Source organism: Vipera berus (assembly GCF_964194415.1).
Source record: "Vipera berus genome assembly, chromosome: 3".
NCBI classification, from domain to species: domain Eukaryota; kingdom Metazoa; phylum Chordata; class Lepidosauria; order Squamata; family Viperidae; genus Vipera; species Vipera berus.
The window spans coordinates 80,144,018-80,164,041 of NC_138204.1; the positions used below are offsets into that span (position 1 = coordinate 80,144,018).

At 38.9% G+C, this 20,024-nt stretch overlaps 1 protein-coding gene across 2 annotated transcripts in view; it reads left to right on the forward strand.

The window, feature by feature from the left end:
• PRKACB (protein kinase cAMP-activated catalytic subunit beta) overlaps nucleotides 1-18,126 on the forward strand; it is a gene marked incomplete at its 5' end in the record, with an annotated part of 78,680 nt that extends 60,554 nt beyond the window's left edge. For both annotated transcript variants that reach the window (XM_081324732.1, XM_081324731.1), the window contains 5 exons: nucleotides 2,239-2,365; nucleotides 3,270-3,365; nucleotides 4,050-4,172; nucleotides 9,746-9,910; nucleotides 15,176-18,126. In XM_081324732.1, coding sequence (XP_081180858.1) covers nucleotides 2,239-2,365; nucleotides 3,270-3,365; nucleotides 4,050-4,172; nucleotides 9,746-9,910; nucleotides 15,176-15,301 — 637 coding nt within the window. In that variant the 3' untranslated portion in view covers nucleotides 15,302-18,126. The remainder of the gene's footprint in view (nucleotides 1-2,238; nucleotides 2,366-3,269; nucleotides 3,366-4,049; nucleotides 4,173-9,745; nucleotides 9,911-15,175) is intronic.
• Between the last annotated feature and the right edge of the window lie 1,898 nt (nucleotides 18,127-20,024).

Here is a 20,024-nt window from a genome sequence, read left to right on the forward strand (position 1 = left end):
GATTTCTGTATGGGAAAAGAAGTACTTCCCTCAGTATAAACTTGAAAACTTTCTGAAATAGCTTTGAAAAACAAGATTTGCTTTAGTATGGGTACAGTAGTTTTGTGCATTGAAATAGGTAGCATCTGATCCAGATAGTCCTCCCTTACCAAGCACTCATTCCACAACTGTTTGAAGTTATGGTGGTACTGAAAAAAATAAACTTTATGACCAATTTACAGCCATTTATGACACTGGCAGCTTCCCTCAGTTCTGTGATCAATACAATGGGTCTGGCCTGTTTTTATTTCCTCTCCCCCTCTTGCAGGTTGGAGAGATCGGAGAAGAGATTAGAAGGAAATAAGATAGATGGCACACAGTGGAGAACACACATAGGGGGGAAAAAAGCAATGTGTTAATCCTGGCAGCTGCTTGGCAAACAGCCACTGTAATCCCCATTGTGCGCCTGCTTGTTCTCTTCTGATCAGGGGCTTCTTGTGGCACAGTGCCATAGTTAGGGGAAAGATGGGCATCCCCAAAGCCAGGTGGCACTACACAGAGAGAAAGGTAGCTCTGCAGCCACTTAGCAAATCCTGGTTCCTTTGCAGTCCCCTCCTTTCACTCAGTCAAACTTTTCCTCCTAGCCAAGCACCAACCACAAGGACAGCTTCATTCATGTTTTTGCCAAGGCCAGTTAGCTTTCCTTTGAAGCTCCCACCAAAATGGAAAAGGCTGCCTGAGGTCCCAAGCTGGCACAAGTTGGCAAACGGCCTGTAGGCATCTCCTCTTTGCAAGCACGCCAGGGCAGAGACTTCAAACGTGGAACATCAGATGTGGCTGAGATGGTGTCCCTTTGGGTCCTTTTAGATCCAGAGCCAGCCAAGACGAGATGTGCAGGAGTTGATGGTATATTTGTAGGGGTGACTGATCTAAGCTTGTAAGCCGCCCTGAGTCTTCGGAGAAGGGCGGGATATAAATGTAATAAAAATAAAAAATAAAATAAAATCTCTTTCTTAGCCAAGCAAATTCTGGACAGGAGCAGCAGATGAGGGAAAGCCATCTCACCACAGCGCTTCAGTTGGGGGCTGCATGCAACAAGCCCTCAAAGAACCCCTGTCCTTCACCACTTCCTCCTCCCTACCTTCCAGCGCCCATATTGGACTAGAGATGCCCCCCGCAATATGCACAAATTGGAAGCCCCCATCTCTCCTTGCCAATTTCCTCCTGTCCAAATACACCACTCCTGCCTGAATCTGCAAAGCAGGTTTCAACCCCCCCAGGTGAACCAGACAGGAAACAAAACTAGATTAATTCAACTTTATTTACGGCTACATTAACAGAATCGAGCAAAGTACAGACTTTCATTGCTGCTTTTAATTGTTTGATTCATTAGGGCAGGTGCTTCCAAGGTTTTTTTTTTCTCTCTCTCTGACAAACCATTGAGGGATCCTGCCTCTCTTGTCTGATTGTTTCCTAGGCAGCATTTATTCCCCTGTATTCCCAAGGTCACTGACACGTTCCATTACAAAATGATAGTGGAAATACCAACCCACCTCCACCCCCACCCTTTTGATGCCCAGGTCACTTTGCTACTTCCCTGCCCTCCTCCACCCCCCCAACATGCCTACCATGGCCTCTTTTCTCTTCTTGCATCCCAGAAAAGAAGGCTCTCACCAAGCAATTTCTGTAGACAGTCTCTCCTAGCTGAGGTCTCCTCCCTTAAAGAGCAAAGATTTAAGATGATGGGATTAGAAAGTAATACAGTAAGCGGGCACAGTGAGGACACCATTTAAAGCTTTTGCTGTGATTACTCTCCTTTGATTCCTTTCTCTCCAAATGCAAAAATTAATGCTTTTTTTGTTAATTATCCAGCACTGGGATGAGCAATCCAAACGGCGGGGGGTGGGTGGCTAGGAGACAAAAAAAAGCAGAAGGTATGAAAGAAATTATCTTTGCCAGTTCTGAGTTGGAAAACAAAGGTACGGTCATGTGATTTGCGACTTAGCAACTGCTTCACTTAGTGACTGAGTTGCCAATCCCAATTGTGGTTGCTAAATAAGGACAAACTGTATTATATATGTACTTTTGAATTCATTTTGCAATCATTGTAGAACAGAACATATATTTTCTGATATATTCCTACCAATTCACAGATTTTTGTATGAGCATTATTCACTGTATTTGAAAGATAATGACTGTACTTCTGTCTAAGTAAAAAAAGTACCAGTTTTAACAACTTAATATTTTCATTGATTACAGTGAACCACATGCACGATTTTATGCAGCTCAGATAGTACTAACATTTGAGTACCTCCATTCATTAGACCTCATCTACAGAGATCTAAAACCCGAAAATCTTTTAATTGATCAACAAGGATATATTCAGGTAGGATACAATGATTTATAGACATGGATGTTTTGTTTTCTATAGCGAGATGCGGTAAATACTTAAAGAGTGTTTTGAAAGGAAATTAGCTTTTTTTACAAATCAGTTTAATAAATTAAAATATATATTGGAGAAAACAAGAGAATAAAATAGAAGCTGAATTTGATCCAAATTGGTTTATATCAAGGATGGGTAACTTTTTCCAATTGGGGCAACACTTTAAGTTTTATTCTTTTAGCATCCAAGTGATGCAGGAGGCACAACAGCTTATATGATTGAAAACCTTCAGCTTACGTTTGATGCTGCTGTTGTTCAGTGTTAAGGGAAAATTGGTGTGTCAATCACCTTTTCCACCTTTTCATAACACTCCCACCCCCAAATATCCAGCCAAATATTTTTGAGCTCCAAAACTGATTGCCCAGCCCTGTTTTTTACTTTCTGCTTTTTAAAAGCAAAAGCTTAATGTTGTTGTAGACATTACATAAAATTGAATACAGCATATCTTGAGCTTTATGCTTTGGGATTAATTCTTACTTTTTAATGCTTCTAAGAACGAATTGGTTACCCATCACGCCTTGTTTGATTCAAAAGATACAACTAAAACTACTGTTCTTTTGTTTCCATTATGACATACAAAAGAAAAAAAACCTGTTTGTCTAAATAGAATGAAGGCTACTGCTAAGCTTGTAAGCTGCCCTGAGTCTTCGGAGAAGGGCGGGATATAAATGGAATTAAAATAAAAAATAAATAAATAAATACCTCTTGATACCTACCGTATGTATATTATTATCGTTAATTTGGTTTTATTTTAATTTATAAATAAACCGTGAGAAATATTATTCTGTTATTATTTCTGTTATTCTATTCTGTTTGTGAAATACAATCATTCTTTCTGTTCTGGTAGGTCACAGATTTCGGGTTTGCAAAAAGAGTAAAAGGCAGAACCTGGACGTTATGTGGGACTCCAGAATATTTGGCACCTGAAATAATTCTTAGCAAGGTATTTGAAAATACTTGGCAGGTTAATTAAGCATTGCTGAAAGGAAAATTCTGCTCTAAATATGCTTAGGAAGAAGTTTCATCTAAAATTTCAAATAAACCCATGCATGGCGTAGGTAATAATTATCAAATATTGTCATGATATATTCTCATGTAAAATCTAATAATTTAGTCAAGTTCTTCAAGCCAAAATATTGCTCGGTATTCTATAACATGCCATCTTAAAGTCTTAACACCTTTAATTTCAGGAAATGGTAAAGAGTCTTTACTGGGGATGCTTTTATGACTCTTGGAAGCATGAGGGTCAACTTCTACATAGGTAGTTCTTGTCTTACACTTCACCAGTTAAACTGCAAAACGTGCATGGAAGTAAACTAACTGTATAATTTGGAAACAGAAAAATTACTGTACAAACAACTTTAGATTTTCTTTGCTGTGTTGAAGAGTCTCTTCTATTTGCTTTTTTTGTGACAGATATATAATTTGGTCATTTATTTCAGTCCTGGACGTGATCCTGAAACATCTATTTATTGAATAATATGAGAATAAAATGTTTAAAATTATGTGTATACTGTCTAAATATGAAGCATTTATATTCTTGCAGCATTTACATATACATGTGGGATTATTTAATGCTAAAGTTTGATGAGGTATTATTAGACCTAATCACAATATTTTTCCTCAGGGCTACAATAAAGCAGTGGATTGGTGGGCCTTAGGAGTGTTAATTTATGAAATGGCTGCTGGATATCCTCCATTCTTTGCAGATCAACCAATCCAGATTTATGAAAAAATTGTTTCTGGAAAGGTAAGCATTTTTATGAGAATAGTGCACACAACATTTGTGCTACTCTATTTATATAATTTTTAGTAGGAACAACATTGGACATTTTTCCTCTCTTGATAAGTTAGAGAAAAATAAAAATTGTCCCTTAATTCAGATAGCCCTTAATTAATTACCCTTGCTAAATTGTTGACTAACCACATCTTTTGGCATTTTCGAATCATCTTTAAATAGCTCTAAAGAGTAGGATTTAAAACATCCAGGAATGATTGTCAATTAAATTGTTGCATTCGGTCACCTGAAAGCAAGTGGTGGGGAGAATTTTTTTATTTAACCCTTTCTGTGTTTCTGGTATAGATATATGTGCCTCTTTATCTTGCTCTGTATTTGAAAGAAAATAAGAAACAAAGTGTGTTTATATGTGAAAGTGTCAAGAACAGAAGGAAATGAAAATACGTGACTTTAAGATTGTCCTAGTCTAGCTCACATAAAGTTATTGTTTTAACTATTTAGTCGTGTTCAAATCTTGGCGACTTTATAGGCAAGTGCTCTCATGCTGCCCTGTCTAGCACAATTTCTCCTAATTGTTGGACATTCAACTTTGTATCAGATTTGATGTTCTCAAGCCAGCGTGTTCTTCCCTTTCTTGTTGACCTTTCGTGTTCCGCTACCCATTCCTAACATCATTGCCTTCTCCAGTGAATTTGCATGCGTGACATGGCCAAAGTAAACCAAATGTAATCTTATGATTTTAGCTTCTAGTGATGTGTCTGGTATTCACAAAATGCTAAACAGTCGTTTAAAATGGGGCCACTGTAAAAATAGTTCATGGATTTAGCAAAAAATGTAATTGAAGTGAAAATACCAGATAAGGAAGTAAATGGCAAAGGTAATAAATGACATAAGCCTTGGTGGAGCAGTGGGCTAATGCCTCCTTAAGTAACACCAGCTGCCTGCAATTATTGCAGGTTCGCATCCCACCAGGCTCAAGGTTGACTCAGCCTTCCATCCTTCCGAGGTAGGTAAAATGAGGACCCAGATTGTTGGGGGCAATAAGCTGACTTTGTAATAATGCCGCCCTAATAAGCAGGCATATACATAGAATGAAGGCTATTGCTAAGCACATTTAATTTGTGCTTAGATTGTAAGCCGCCCTGAGTCTTCGGAGAAGGGCGGGATATAAATGGGATTAAAATAAAATAAAAAATAACATATTATATATGTCAGCATTATATTGCAAGATTTAACCAGAAATAATTTCTGGTGAAAAATAATTTTAAGAGTTCAGTCATATTCAGATACATTATTTAAAGGTAAAGAAAAGGCAGATAAAGACAAGGGAGACACTAAAAACTATTAGTTTATATGTATTCATTTGGATAGGACTTAGAACTCATATGAAAGCCTCAGGGACATAGTTTGTCCTCTTCACTATATGAATTTAGCACGTAAAGCACTATTTCTCAACCTTGCCAACTTTAAGATGTGTGGAGGTCCACTCGCAGAATTCCCCAACCAGCCATGGTAGCTGGGGAATTCTGGGAGTTACAAGTCCACATATCTTAAAATTGCCAAAATTGAGAAACACTGGCAGAAACACAATTACTGGCCACATTTTTACACTATTCACGTGATTACTAGATTTGCCCAAAGTTCCTACATTTTTCGTGGAACATAACAATTAGGTTCATTCAGGCTGTAAACAACATCATCATCCTTCATGTTAAACTAAACTTTTAAAACTACCCAGTTCTTTTATTTATTTTAAAAAATGAATTAATATTGCAATGAAAATTGCACTTTTAGAACTCTAAACTAATTTTATAAAGCAGTACAAATATTTCTCCCACATCAGTGCCTCTTAAAGTTACCTTTAGTTTGTTATAAAAATTGCACAAATTCAGCAAAGAATCAATGTTGTCAAATATATTAGAGAGATGAACTTTTGATAGTCACAGAGTTACATTATTTTGTACAATAATCCTAGTAGTTGCTGAATGTCATTAGATGAAATTTATCAGATATAGCTGAAAGAAAACATTTATAAAATCATTGTTCTAATAAATAACTGAAGCATCATCTTACATTTCAGAAGTTTATCTTACATTTCAGAAATTTATTGAAATGTGTCTGCTAGAGATTTTAGAATTGTAAATGTAGCATTGCCCCCTCAGAGGCCGCCAAAGCCCAGGTCCTCCCAGCTCTGCTCCCCTCCCTAGCGCTCTGCAGCTGTGCTCTCAAGATGTTAGTAAAGTGTCTTTTCTGGAAGAAGCTCACACGAAGTGAGGAGGTGGCAGACTCTCATCAAAGGAGGGCTTTCAGGAACAAAGGCGACCAGCCCCTAGCCCTGATAGTCAATGCATGCCAGTGTTTAACAGCCCCAGGCAGTCATAGCAGTAATAGTCAATGATTTCACGGTGTCGTTTGGAAACAAATGGGGTGGGGAAAAACCCCGCTCCAGGCAGCAATAGGAACATGAACGAAGGTAGTTAGCGTTCTGCAGTAATAGCTCATCCCACAAGGGCAACTCCCCACAGTGTCTATAACTTGCACAAGTAACAATAATCAAAGTTCGGATGGCCGCTAGTCTCCAAAGCAGTAACAGCCAGCCTCTTCTTCTCTTCTGTTGTCGCTCTGCAGTCTCAGGTCTCATCGGTGTCAAAATCCCTCTCCCCTTTCCTTTATTGTTAAAGTCTGAATTTAGCAACCCAAGTAACTTTCCTCACACTCTCTCTTGCCTCTGCTCGGGATATCCCCCCTGTGAAAGAAAGCAGTAAAATTCCACCTTCTCACTCTCTCCTTCCGTCTCCTTCACAGAAAGGGATCAGCTAAAACCTCAAATCCCTCTTGGACTTCACTTGGTCTCTCTCCAGCAACAGCAACCACCCCCACCTCCTTTCTTCCTTCCTTTTTCTTTCCTTCCACCTGATCCACGCCCGCTGCATCCAAAACCAGCAGCAGCTGTCCGAGCTTCTCTCTACCCGGGCAGGGTCCTGCAAAGCCTTTCAGCCAGCCCCACTACATAAAGAAAATTTATACTGAAGAAGAAGCATTGTTTCAGGAAAATCAAAGATATTACTGTAGCTACTAAACACCATTACAACCCCTTATAAGTTGATTTGGTATTAGAAGAACTTATATAATCTAGATCAGAAATCTGTTTGGCATAGATAAGAGTTAAAGAAGAAAATTATATTTTATACACACGGGCAAATCATTGTCCAAACTGTGATGTGTATTTGCTTTGGAATATCTCAGGATTCAGTGAAAGAATACAGTAGAGACCTCCCAACATTTTAAATGTGATATTTTTTCTATTCTAAAATAATTTGAGAAGATTATTATTTTTATTTATTTAATGAAGCAAGATATGGGTGTTAACTATAAAAAAGTGTGCAGCACACCACGTGACCCTTGGTGGAAAACAACTCCTCTTTCAGTCATATAGAATATGATGTCATGATGAAAAATTTTCCATCTTTGTAGTGAAGGGATGCATATCTGACTTGACCAAGCTCAAAGCCAGATTCAGTGGCTTAAGAAAAATGTGCGACTCAGAGAGCAAAATGAGATTCCTTCTGAAATGTCCAGACTCATAGAGCTACATAAAAACAGATAGTCAAATTTCTCTTTCTCTCTCTCTCCCTCCCCCCCTCTCTCTTTCTCTTTCACACACACACACACACACACACAGCATTAGTGCAAAAGTCAGGCAGGAGAGGGAGAGCGATGAAGTGACACTAGCAGTCTGCTGATCCTTGAATTTGCTGCCTTTCTGTTCATATAATGTTAGGGAAGGAACGTTGTGTCTCATATTTTGCTGCACCTGCTTTTTGCTACTAGATAGTTTGGACAAGGACAATACATTCTCTGCAAATGATGGGAAGAAGAACTTCTGACTCACACAAGGGTGACTGTAGTGCTTCTGTGCTATTTCTTAAATTAATCCGATCTCTTTTTTTCCTGTGAGCCTGGAAAACAAAACAAAAAACAAAATGAAAAAGGAAGTACTACTGCTTTAAGGGACATATTAACTTCAGTGACTAGATTTGCTTAAAACAATGGCACTTTTCCCCTGAATCACATTGTATGTATGGCATAGTGCATTTATTTGCGGTGTTCTTCTCCACTTTTCTGTGGTACAGAGCACTTCATGGAAGTACTGCTTCATGGGGCTCTTGCTTGGTTTGAACAGGAACCAAACATTTGAAAAGATGCAGTGTTCTCAGTGAGAGTGTGATTATTTGTGGCTTGACTGTGCTCTTGATTTCTGACATTTCCTTCCTTTTTCCTCTGACGTTCAATTTTTTCTCCTGTTTCTACAAACTAACTTTCATTGATTGTTATTAATCTGTCTTGTGTCTCTTTCATAATACAGTTGTATTGCCTGTACCATTTTACCACCGCCACCCTAAATTAGATTTCATTTGGAATTAAGTTCTGTCTTCATTCTTCTGTTCAGTTACTTCTTGGTGTTAGGAATGGATTATAATTATGTACTGTATGCAGTGTTCTGTTTAACTATATTCCTTTTGTGACTGTGAGTTTCTAATGTGTTTATATTGTGTGTAAATGTTATGTGACATAAAAAGGAACTTGTGAGTGATGTAACAGGCATAACTTTACTGTGAATAAAAGGGACTAATGATTTCATGATTCTTTACATGAAATCAGTTCGTGCTGAGGGCAAAGCACATAGTAAATGATGTAAAGACAACTATTGTTTCATATTAGCAGCGTGTCTCTGGGCTTCTTCTGACAAAAAGTAGAGTATTTACAAGTAAAATAATTTTCTGATTGGAATAGAGTTGAATCATTCTTCCTTCTGACTCCCCCACAAAATAGGGTTTATTTGGGGAGAAGCAATAACAGAACTAAATCCCTGGGAAAATCAAATATGAATCTATTGAAGTTCTTTTGCTGTTCTCCCCCCTACACACACACACACACACACACACACACACACACACACACACACACACAATCAGCATTGATAGAATGTTATATCTGTCTCTGGAGTAGCAGACCTCTAAAAAAAACCCCACTCTGTGCCATCTGGTGCTCAGAAATTACCCATGGAACAATTGGAAAGCTTAGGAAACCCATGTACAGATAGTCCTCGAGTTTCGACCACAATTGAGCCCAAAATTCATGTTACTAAATGAAACATTTGTTGAGTGAGTTTTGCCCCATTTTACAACTTTTCTTGCCACAGTTGTTAAGCGAATCATTGCATTTGTGAGCTTAGTAACATGGTAGTTAAGTGAATCAGGACTGCCCATTGACTTTCTTTGTCAGGAAGTGACAAAAGCTGATCACATGACCCCGGGACACTGCAGCTGTCATAAATATGAACCAGTTGCCAAGCGTCTGAATCTTTAAAGAAACCCTATGAAAGAAAACCTGCATCTGTTTGGATTTTGATAGGCTTTATCTCCACTGAACGGGCTTCCTGGAAATATTCAATAGCATAAAAATATCCAATATTGGCATTTGGATTTACACCATACATCCCTAACTCAGATGTCATATCTGTCTTCCTTTTCAAATAACAGCATATATATTGCTACAGTAAATTTATTGGATATATTTTGTAGGTACGTTTCCCGTCGCATTTCAGTTCAGATCTTAAGGATCTATTAAGAAATTTACTCCAGGTAGATTTGACCAAGCGGTATGGAAATCTCAAGAATGGAGTAAATGACATTAAAAACCACAAATGGTTTGCCACTACAGATTGGATTGCCATTTACCAGAGAAAGGTAAGTTTGTGTTTCTTTAAAAGGAATTTAGCAACAGCAAATGGAAATTTCCCTGTCCTTTTTTATTTAAGGTGGCCTATATCTGCTTTTACTTTTAAAACAGAGAGAATATTTCCAAAGTATTCTGTGCCTTAGAATCATAAGATTAGAATCAGCAGGTTCCTGAATCATCTTGACTCTGTTCAAAAACAGAAAGGTTCCTTCATGTCTTAATTGTAGAAATCTCCACTTGCTTCCTGATATCAAATGATTTCCTGTACAGCTGTATTCTTCTTTTATTAGCTTATCTGAAATACTGCTCCACATTTACAGATAATGTGTATTCTTCTTCACCTAAGTAACAGAGAGACAAAGATGATTCCTAATCTAACTCCCACTAATGGAAAAGTGAAATATTTACTAGTACTTTCTATCAGAAAAATTATCCTTCTTTCTCTAAAATATTTTGGGAATCTTTAACTTTCTTAACTTATAATTCTTTTTTAAATTACCTTGAGAAATTATATTTCTTGATCTTTTGTACACTGATAGTTTCAAAGTTCATAGGCATGCTATTTTACAAAACATTATTTAAAAGCCAAATCCGATACATAATAATGTATAAAAAGAAGCTATTTACAGGATTATGCAGTGTGACAGTACAGCATAGCTGTAATAAATGATGTATTAATTATTTCAAGACAGACTACAAATACTACTAGGGGTTTTATTTTATTTTGAAGGGAAAATTCTTAAATATAACTTTTATCAAAGAATGGAAACATTCTTATCTCTACTCTAAATTGTTTGTTTCAAGGGAGGTTTTCTATTATTTTTATTCTTCTCTACTGAATATCAGAATGTATTTCATTAGTCTTCTATCCCAAATCACTTTATTTATAGATAGATATAGATATATAGATACATAGATATATAGATATATAACATATTAAAATATTTCAGAATTGTGTTTATGCCTATAGGGGACCCTCAAATAAATATTTTTTAAAAAAAATAAGTTGGCATTACCTTTGGAAACCCAGTGTCAAAATATGGCTCATACAGTTGGCTTATTTATTTCCGATTTTTTGGAAATGTACTATAAGAGAATTTGATTATATAGCTAATCCTTAACATTAGTCCAAGTGTACACATTTATTTTCTTCTTCTGTTGTTCTTTTCCAGTCACAGGGCACTCCTGACCTTTGAATTAGGCATAGAGAGCCACAATCCCCAAATAAGCAGGAATTTTGAATTTTGAATTCAGTTCAGTAACAATATACTCTGTTACAACATTTGGCAACCTTGGTGAACTCTTACAGTCAACAGTTGGATATACAGTTGCAAGAAAAAGTATGTGAACCCTTTGGGATTACGTGGAGTTTTGCATGAATTGGCCATAAAATGCGCTCTAAACGTCATGTAAGTCACAACAATAGAAAAACACAGTCTGCTTAAAATAATACTACACAAACATTAGCTGTTGTCGTGTTTTAATTGAACATAAGATGGAAACATTCACAGTGCAGGGTGGAAAAAGTATGTGAACCTTTGGACTTAATAACTGGTTGACCCTCCTTTGGCAGCAATAACCTCAACCAAACGTTTCCTGTAGTTGCAGATCAGACCTGCACAACGATCTGGAGTAATTTTGGACCACTCCTCTTCACAAAACTGTTTCAGTGTAGCAATATTCTTGGGATGTCTGGTGTGAATCGCTCTCTTAAGGTCATGCCACAGCATTTCAATCGGGTTGAGGTCAGGACTCTGACTGGGCCACTCAAGAAGGCGTATTCTGTTCTGTTGAAGCCATTGTTTTGTTGAATTACTTGTATGCTTTGGGTCATTGTCCTGTTGCATCACCCATCCTCTGCGGAGCTTCAGTTGGCAGACAGATGGTCGTACGTTTTCCTGCAAAATGTCCTGATAAACTCTGGAATTCATTTTCCCATCAATGACATCAATCCGTCCAGGCCCTGAGGCAGCAAAGCAGCCCCAAACCATGATGCTCCCTCCGCCATGTTTTACAGTGGGGATGAGGTTTTGATGTTCGTGTGCTGTGCCTTTTTTTCTCCACACATAGTATTGTGTGTTTTTCCCAAACAACTCAATTTTGGTTTCATCTGTCCACAGTATATTTTGCCAGTAGTGCTGTGGAACATCCAGGTGCTCTTTTGCAAACTTCAAACGTGCTGCAATATTTTTTTTTTGGACAGCAATGGCTTCCTCCGTGGTGTCCTCCCATGTCCTCCATTCTTGTTTCATGTTTTCCTTATTCTAGATGTGTCAACAAAAATGTTAGCATGTGCCAGAGATTTCTGTAGGTCTTTAGCTGACACTCTAGGATTCTTCTTTACCTCATTAAGCATTATGTGCTGTGCTCTTGCAGTCATTTTTACAGGACGACCACGCCTAGGGAGAGTAGCAACAGTGCTAAACTTTCTCCATTTGTAGACAGTCTGTCTTACCGTGGACACATGAACATCAAGGCTTTTGGAGATACTTTTGTAACCCTTTCCAGCTTCATGCAAGTCAACAATTCTTGATCGTAGGTCTTCTGAGAGCTCTTTTCTGTGAGGCATAGTTCACATCAGACAGTGCTTCTTGAGTCCAGTAAACCCAAAACAGGTGTGTGTTTTTAAAGGGCAGGACAGCTGTCAGCAACACATCCAATATCATCACACTGGTTGGAGTCAAGGTTGGCTCACTCCTGGCTCCAATTACCTCTTGGAGAAGTCATTAGGCTAGGACACAGGTCGGCAACCTGCGGCTCCGGAGCCGCATGCGGCTCTTTGAGCCGTCTCTTGCGGCTCCCAGCCGCCCGGTGCGCGCGCACCTCTTCCAACGGGCAGTGGTGCGCGCGCACCTCTCCAAATGGAGAGTGGCACCGCCCGTTTGGAGAGGTGCGCGCGCACCTCCCCGAATGGGCGGAGGTGCGCGCGCACCTCCCCAAACCTTTGGAGAGGTGCGCGCGTACCTCCGCGCGAACGGGCAGCGGTGCCGCTCTTTCAGGAAGCTGCCGCGGCCCGTCTGTGAAGCTGCCGAAAGCGGCAGCTTAGCAGACGGGCCGCGGCAGCTTCCTGAAAGAGCGGCGCCCCTGCCCATTCCGAGAGGTGCGCGCGCACCTCTCCGAACGACCGGAGGTGCGCGCGCACCTCCCCAAACCTTTGGGGAGGTGCGCGCGTACCTCCGCGCGAACGGGCAGCGGTGCCGCTCTTTCAGGAAGCTGCCGCTTTCGGCAGCTTCCTCAAAGAGCGGCGCCGCTGCCCCTTCGCACGGAGGTACGCGCGCACCTCCCCAAAGGTTTGGGGAGGTGCGCGCGCAACTCCGGTCGTTCGGAGAGGTGCGCGCGCACCTCTCGGAATGGGCAGGGGCGCCGCTCTTTCAGGAAGCTGCCACGGCCCGTCTGCAAAGCTGCCGAAAGCGGCAGCTTTGCAGACGGGCCGTCGCCATCGGGCAACCGGGAACCGGTTCCATCTCATTTTTAAAAAAATGGCAGCCGCGTGCGTCTGCGCATGCGCAAAAAAACCTTTTTGCGCATGCGCGTGCATGGACACACGCACGCGGCTCCCTCTTTTTTTAATTTGTGATGGAACCGGTTCCCAGTGGCTCTTTTTCTTTTTTAGGTTGCCGACCCCTGGGCTAGGAGTTCACATACTTTTTCCACCCTGCACTGTGAATGTTTCCATCTTATGTTCAATTAAAACATGACAACAGCTAATGTTTGTGTAGTATTATTTTAAGCAGACTGTGTTTTTCTATTGTTGTGACTTACATGATGTTTAGAGCGCATTTTATGGCCAATTCATGCAAAACTCCACGTAATCCCAAAGGGTTCACATACTTTTTCTTGCAACTGTACCCAGGGCTTTTTTTCTCATAGAACGTTCAGAACGGAGTTCCGGCACCTTTTTTGGATGGAACCTTGTAGGGTAGGCAAGGCAGGTTGTATGACGTGTGAGTTATTTATTTATTTATTTATTTGGATTTATATACCGCCCCTCTCCCAAGGGACTCGGGGCGGTGTACAGGGCAATTAAAACACTATGAACAACACATAATATACAAAAATTAAAATGAAATTAAACCAAATAGCCCTAAACAATAAAACACCCTTTTCTTTTACAAAAAAAGCACTGGATATACCTGTAGTAAACTATAGCAAACATGTCAAACTCGCGACGTCAAGTGATGTCGCGCAATGTATCGGGACAGTTTTGCCATTGCTGGCAATGGGGTGGGCGCAGCTTCCAGATGACGCACCCGGCCTGAACTTAGGATGCATGGAGGAGAAATCCATATATGGCAACATTTAAATTAGCCTCTCTTATTTATCTTATTATCAGGATCCATTTTGTGCAGATGCAAGTTTGGTGAGGGAGTGTTTACATGTGAGGTTTTATATTTTTGTAGTTACCCTGTGCATTAGTCTGTGCATTCATAAAAAGACCTGAGTTTCTAATAATAATTGTCTTACATGAATGAATTTTAAGCTAAATGTGTTCAGCTTTCTCAAATTAATATTCATTTTTTCCACAAAGCAGATCTTATTTGAATCTACTTTGTTGGCCATTTTAGACTCACAAAAATCACTTTTTGTGTATAACACAGTTGTAAATAACAAACAAGAATGCAGCATTTCAACAGTAAAACCAATAAACAATGATTGATTGTAAACAGATCACATGACTTGAGCATTTGTTGAGATGCTACAAATTATTTTTCAAATAATCCAAAACATTCTGCATCATTTATCTCTCTCGGCCATGTATTTCTATTTCGTTTGCTTCTTGAATTTTCCTTTTGTATTCGTTGGCTTTGAAGGTTATGATTTTTTAAGACTTTATGCAGTGTTCAATTATTTCACCTTTTCAGTGCATTCCAGTGTCCTTGCTAACCTGGTCTTTAATGCAACCCTGTTACTTCTATATAGACATTTTTGAAAGATTGGGGGAGGGGTGTTTGATAAATGGCAGTTTAGTTCTTTCAGTATTTTGGACCTTGTTTTGTTCTAGTTTTCTGTACTACATTTTGACTCAATTTTGCTACATTAATTTTGTTATTTTGGCAGTTTCCTGATCTGTGTAGCTCCTTAATTCACACAGTGGGTGACACAATGTATTTATATTTGTTCTTTGGGGTATTTTCATTCCCTGTAAAATAGTCCTTGTAATGATTGTTTTTGAAGGCTTTGTTTGTTTGTTTTTAATTCCCACAGTCTTAGTATTTAATTCCTTCAGATTAGCAATTAACAACTGTTCATGCTTTTTTATTATTATTATATAGGTAGAAGCTCCATTCATACCAAAATGTCGAGGCCCGGGAGATACCAGCAACTTTGATGACTATGAGGAAGAAGATATCCGTGTTTCTCTAACAGAGAAATGTGCAAAAGAATTTGCTGATTTTTAGTACTTGTTGGAGGATAAGAGGACATCAGGGCTCATACTGGGGTCTTTGCACTCTGTTAACTCATGAAGTGGAGCTGAGACCATCATATGTCAAAACAATTACCTAGTTACTTCATTCCACAAAGCTGACTGAGGTCTTTATTGCCATCTTCCATGTGTGCAGGTTGCACCAACCCTTATAACTAGGCACAATTAAGCAAGCACGGTTTGTGCTGTTACACAGAATATAGACCACTTTTCCTATTTACCTTTTGGCTTCTATTGTTTCCCTTGTTTTCTGTGTATTGTTAATTTCTCCTCTTTTCTCTGACCCACTTTTTTTAAAATGAAGTAGCCTTTTACTCAAGAATGCTCCATTTTATTTTGAATAAATGTATGTGTATGAATGAAACTGAAGGTATTTGGGCTAATACGAGTTGGACTGAAGTGGAAGGTAAATGTTGCTTCTAGTTTGTGCTGGCCAATCCTTCTGTGTCCATCTTTGTGCGTGAGACTACAGTTCATAGGGGTTTCTTTTAGTAGTATTTTTTTTTGTTTACTTTGGTAACACAATCTAAACCTAGCCAACTTCATTAGCGTTTTAAAAGTAGTATTTATCACCATATGAGCGTACGCTAATTGATTTAAGGATCTCTTCCTGGAGACTGACCAAACCTATTTTCAAAATTGGACAATTTGTGTAGGGTACAGTAGCTACCCCTGTGCCTTGGTTTTTACATTGCTGGCAGTTCTCTCTGCCTCATAGTTTGTGTTATTCTCCTAGGCAGTAGGTTAATATGCTATAAGTGTACTGTGCCATAAGTAGCACAGTCTCAGTAAACAGGAACAATTCTATCCAGTCTGGGCTTTGGACCATATTTAATCATGTTTAGTAACTTGCATATAAAGAATTGACTATTTAAATAGGTTTTAAACACCTTAAAGCCTGGAACTTGTAAAAGATTTGGTCAGTATTGTCAAGAGACTAGGACTGATTTTTAGTAACGTCAGTGGGGCTCCTGAAGTATTTCACATTTCAACCCTTTTTTTATTGAAGGGGGGGGAAAGCATCTTTTTTATCTCTTTAGCTATGAGAATAAAATGGTTTAGCAAACTGAAAATTTAGTATTAAAATATTGATAAGTTGCTAGATAAACCTGGTATTTCTGTTAGCTGTGAAGAATAAAAGAAACAAATGCCAAGTTTTTATTCTGGTATACTATATTAGTAAATTCAAGGATGGAATGCTGCTCCAATCATGGTGTTTCTATCAGCAGCAATTCATTCATATAGAAAAGAAACGACGTTTGAAACTGCCACCATCTGTGATGTGGTGTCTTCATTTCTAACATTTTTTCTTTTGGTGAAATGAAATTTATGGTTGCACAAAGAATTGAGTGGGTTGAATTAAGTTTCATATAATCTCATCAACTGACCTGTATGGATATTGCTGCCATGTGCTTGCTTCCAGCACTTTTTCAGACTTCTGTTTCATTGTTTTTAATGATCAGTAGCTCAGCACATGTCCTTGTGGTTTTAAATGTATCCTTGAAGTTTTTAGTTAGGCACTTACTTTTCTGATTTATCCCACGAGAGCCTGTCTTAAGATGGCACATCAATACACTTAGGCTCATGTTTTATGTTCAATTTGCGCGTCTATAAGAATGAAGGATTATTCTACCCAATTGATCTAAATTGCTAGGTAATCAATGGGTTCTCTAATACCAATAATGTAAGATAATTGGCATTATTTCCTTTTAAACTCTGTGACACTCCTTTAATGAAAACCTCTGTAGACATTTTTCAGTCTAGAATAAGATGAATCATACAATCTTCTGCACATCTTTTAAGTTGTCAGGCAGTTTTGCTAATCATTGTTAGTTGTTTGCCATCTTTGTCCACTACTGTCTGTCTATGTGCAAGAGGATGCCTATGAAAATCTGCAGTAGGAAATTTTATGTAATATATTGTCACATTAAATAAAATAAAACAGTTATTTGTATGAAAAGGGTTAGGGTTTTTTTTAATTTCATCTAGACAGAGGACATGCTGTTGTATGCTAACTGTATCCAATAAATTCATTAATTTTTTCATGGATTTTAGTAAATGCTGATCATTTTTTTAAAAAATTCAAGTATGAATTTTAGCCAATAGTTTAATTGGGTAATTTTAAAGTATGTGTAAGTGTGAGGCTTCATTCTGGATGTCCATGGAATGGATTCTAGCATGCTTAAGTTCTCAACTTTAGATGGGCAATTTTGAAACACCTTTTTCGTTCTTTTGATTTATGCTTCTTTAAATATTTTACATTGTCAGGAATAAACAGTAAACATCAATAATAATAAGGGAGTAATAGATTGAAACAGAAAGGGGTTGGGCAAAATATAAGGAAGTTGCTATTCACAGTGCATGAAAACACATTTTCCAGCATGCTGTTTTCCAGATATGTCAACAATCACTCCCTGCCAGCACTGAACATGCTGAAAAAATAAGGGAATTTCTGTCCAACACATCTGGAGGGCAGCAAGAATACTGTTGAAGTACACATTTGGCATTGTGCTAAATGGTCCTATCATTTTAAATATACAAAAGCCACAAGAAGAGAAAGATGCCTCTGTCTAATTTCAAAAACAGAAAAACCTTTTCCATCATATGAAATACTGTATATTTGACAGTAGAGACTTGTTAATTTTACACAATTTGAGGAATTAAGTGTTGGACTGTATGGTATCTTTTAACTGTACTCTAGCTGTATGTAAAACTCATTTTCAACATAAAAAATGTATCTCATTAAGTAAATTGCTTCTCTTTTTTTTCAGCTGCATTAAAACCCTTATTTTTAAAATCCTTTAAGTATTTACTGATTTCTTTGAAAATAATTAGTTTGTTACAATAGTGTGCAATACAGTAAAAGTTTATATACAGAACTGCAAATTAAATTATGTACAACACTGCATAAAGACTGTGCTGCTTTTTTATGAGGTAGTATATCCCATAGTGCATTCTCCTTTGTCATGGCTGGCTGAGGAATTCTGGGAGTTGAAGTCCACACATCTTAGAATTGCCAAGGTTGAAAACATTACTTTGTAATCTTCCAAACTGGTACTGGAGTTGTGTAAGCATAGAAGTGGGAGTATATAAAATTTAAAATAATAAGTTGGAAGGGACCTTGGAGGTCATCTAGTCCAACCCCCTGCTAAGGCAGGAAACCCTATACCAGACATGTCAAACACAAGGCCCGGGGGCCAGATCCTGCCCGCGAAGTGGTTTCATGCGGCCCACGAAGCCATCCTGGAAACAGTGAGGGAACGGCCCCCACTGCCTTGGCCCTGGCCCAGAGACCCTCCTTCTGCCAGAGACCCTCAGATCTGTCCCACTCCTGCCCAGGCCCCCATAGGCACCCTTGATGTGAACGATGTAGAGCTGGCCATGCCCACCCAGTAGGCCATACGCACTTTAGCCATGCCCACCCAGTAGGCCACGCCTACCCAGGCCATACCCACCCGGCCCCCTGAGGGCAACCACAATGCTGATGCGGCCCTCAATGAAATTGAGTTTGACACCCCTGCCCTATACCATTTCAGACAAATGTAAAAAAAATCATGGTTTATTAGTCTGCTGCATGATTCACACATCTTCCAATAACAGAAATATATTGCCAAAAGGAGAAAGATGGTACAAACTGATTTACTATGTTCTGTGACTACAGAGATGATTTCCCCAACCATCCTTGACTTACATTAGGAAAAATGCAAGGACAATTGATCTATATCACATCTTTGAGACCATGAGAAATCTAATATACTTGCCGCTTAACTGAGGTGTGCTTTTTTATGGGGAAGGGGAGAGAGCTTTTTCGGGATATTTCTCAAATGGATTCAAGCTATTTTTATCGGCACAATTCCAAATTGTCTTGCTCCCCTCCCCCCTTTTTTCCCCTTGCAGATATATTTTAACTTAGAAGTTAAGGGAGTTTTCCTTTATCAGATACCAGAGTTAGTTTTCCTGATATTCCAAGGAAAGGAGCTCCTACTAAGTTTATTCAATTCTTGCATATACACACATTAGTTAATATTAATCCAATTCCAGAAAGTGTTAGTGGATTTGTTTTACTTTTTTTTTAACCTTTCACAAACATTGTTCTAGTTCAGGGGTCAGCAACCTGAAACAGTGAAAGAGCCACTCGGAACCGGTTCCCTCACAAAAGGAAAAACTGGGAGCCGCAAAAAATGTGTGCACATGCGCATACATGCGTGCATGCGCAGAACAGGGTTTGACTGAAGAGTGGAGCCAAGGCAAGATATGCACCTACCCTGCATATTTGAATTGATTGGTTGAACTTTTTTAGTCCCACTTTTTTTTTTGGACTGGCAGAGGACTGGGAGCCCCAGGAGACGGCTGAAAGAGCCGCGGGTTGCAGACCTGTGTTCTAGTTGGTATCAACAGGCCTACACAGCAAAGGGTTTCTTTATATTCTATGAAAAACAAAACATTCAGCTTACTTATCATATCCTCCACTTCTATCTGCAGGAGATGTTCTAGATTGTGATTGCACAATGCAGATTCTGTCACGTATTTATTAGTATCTGATCTGAGGATGCATTTCAGGAATCCCAGTGTTTATGACATCACAACACGCACTTAATCTTTGTGCCCTCTTGGTTTGCAGCTTACTTGGATTACGTTTTGACAAAGACATACAGGTACCAATCTTAGGAAGAATCTCTCTTGGAACATTGGGATTT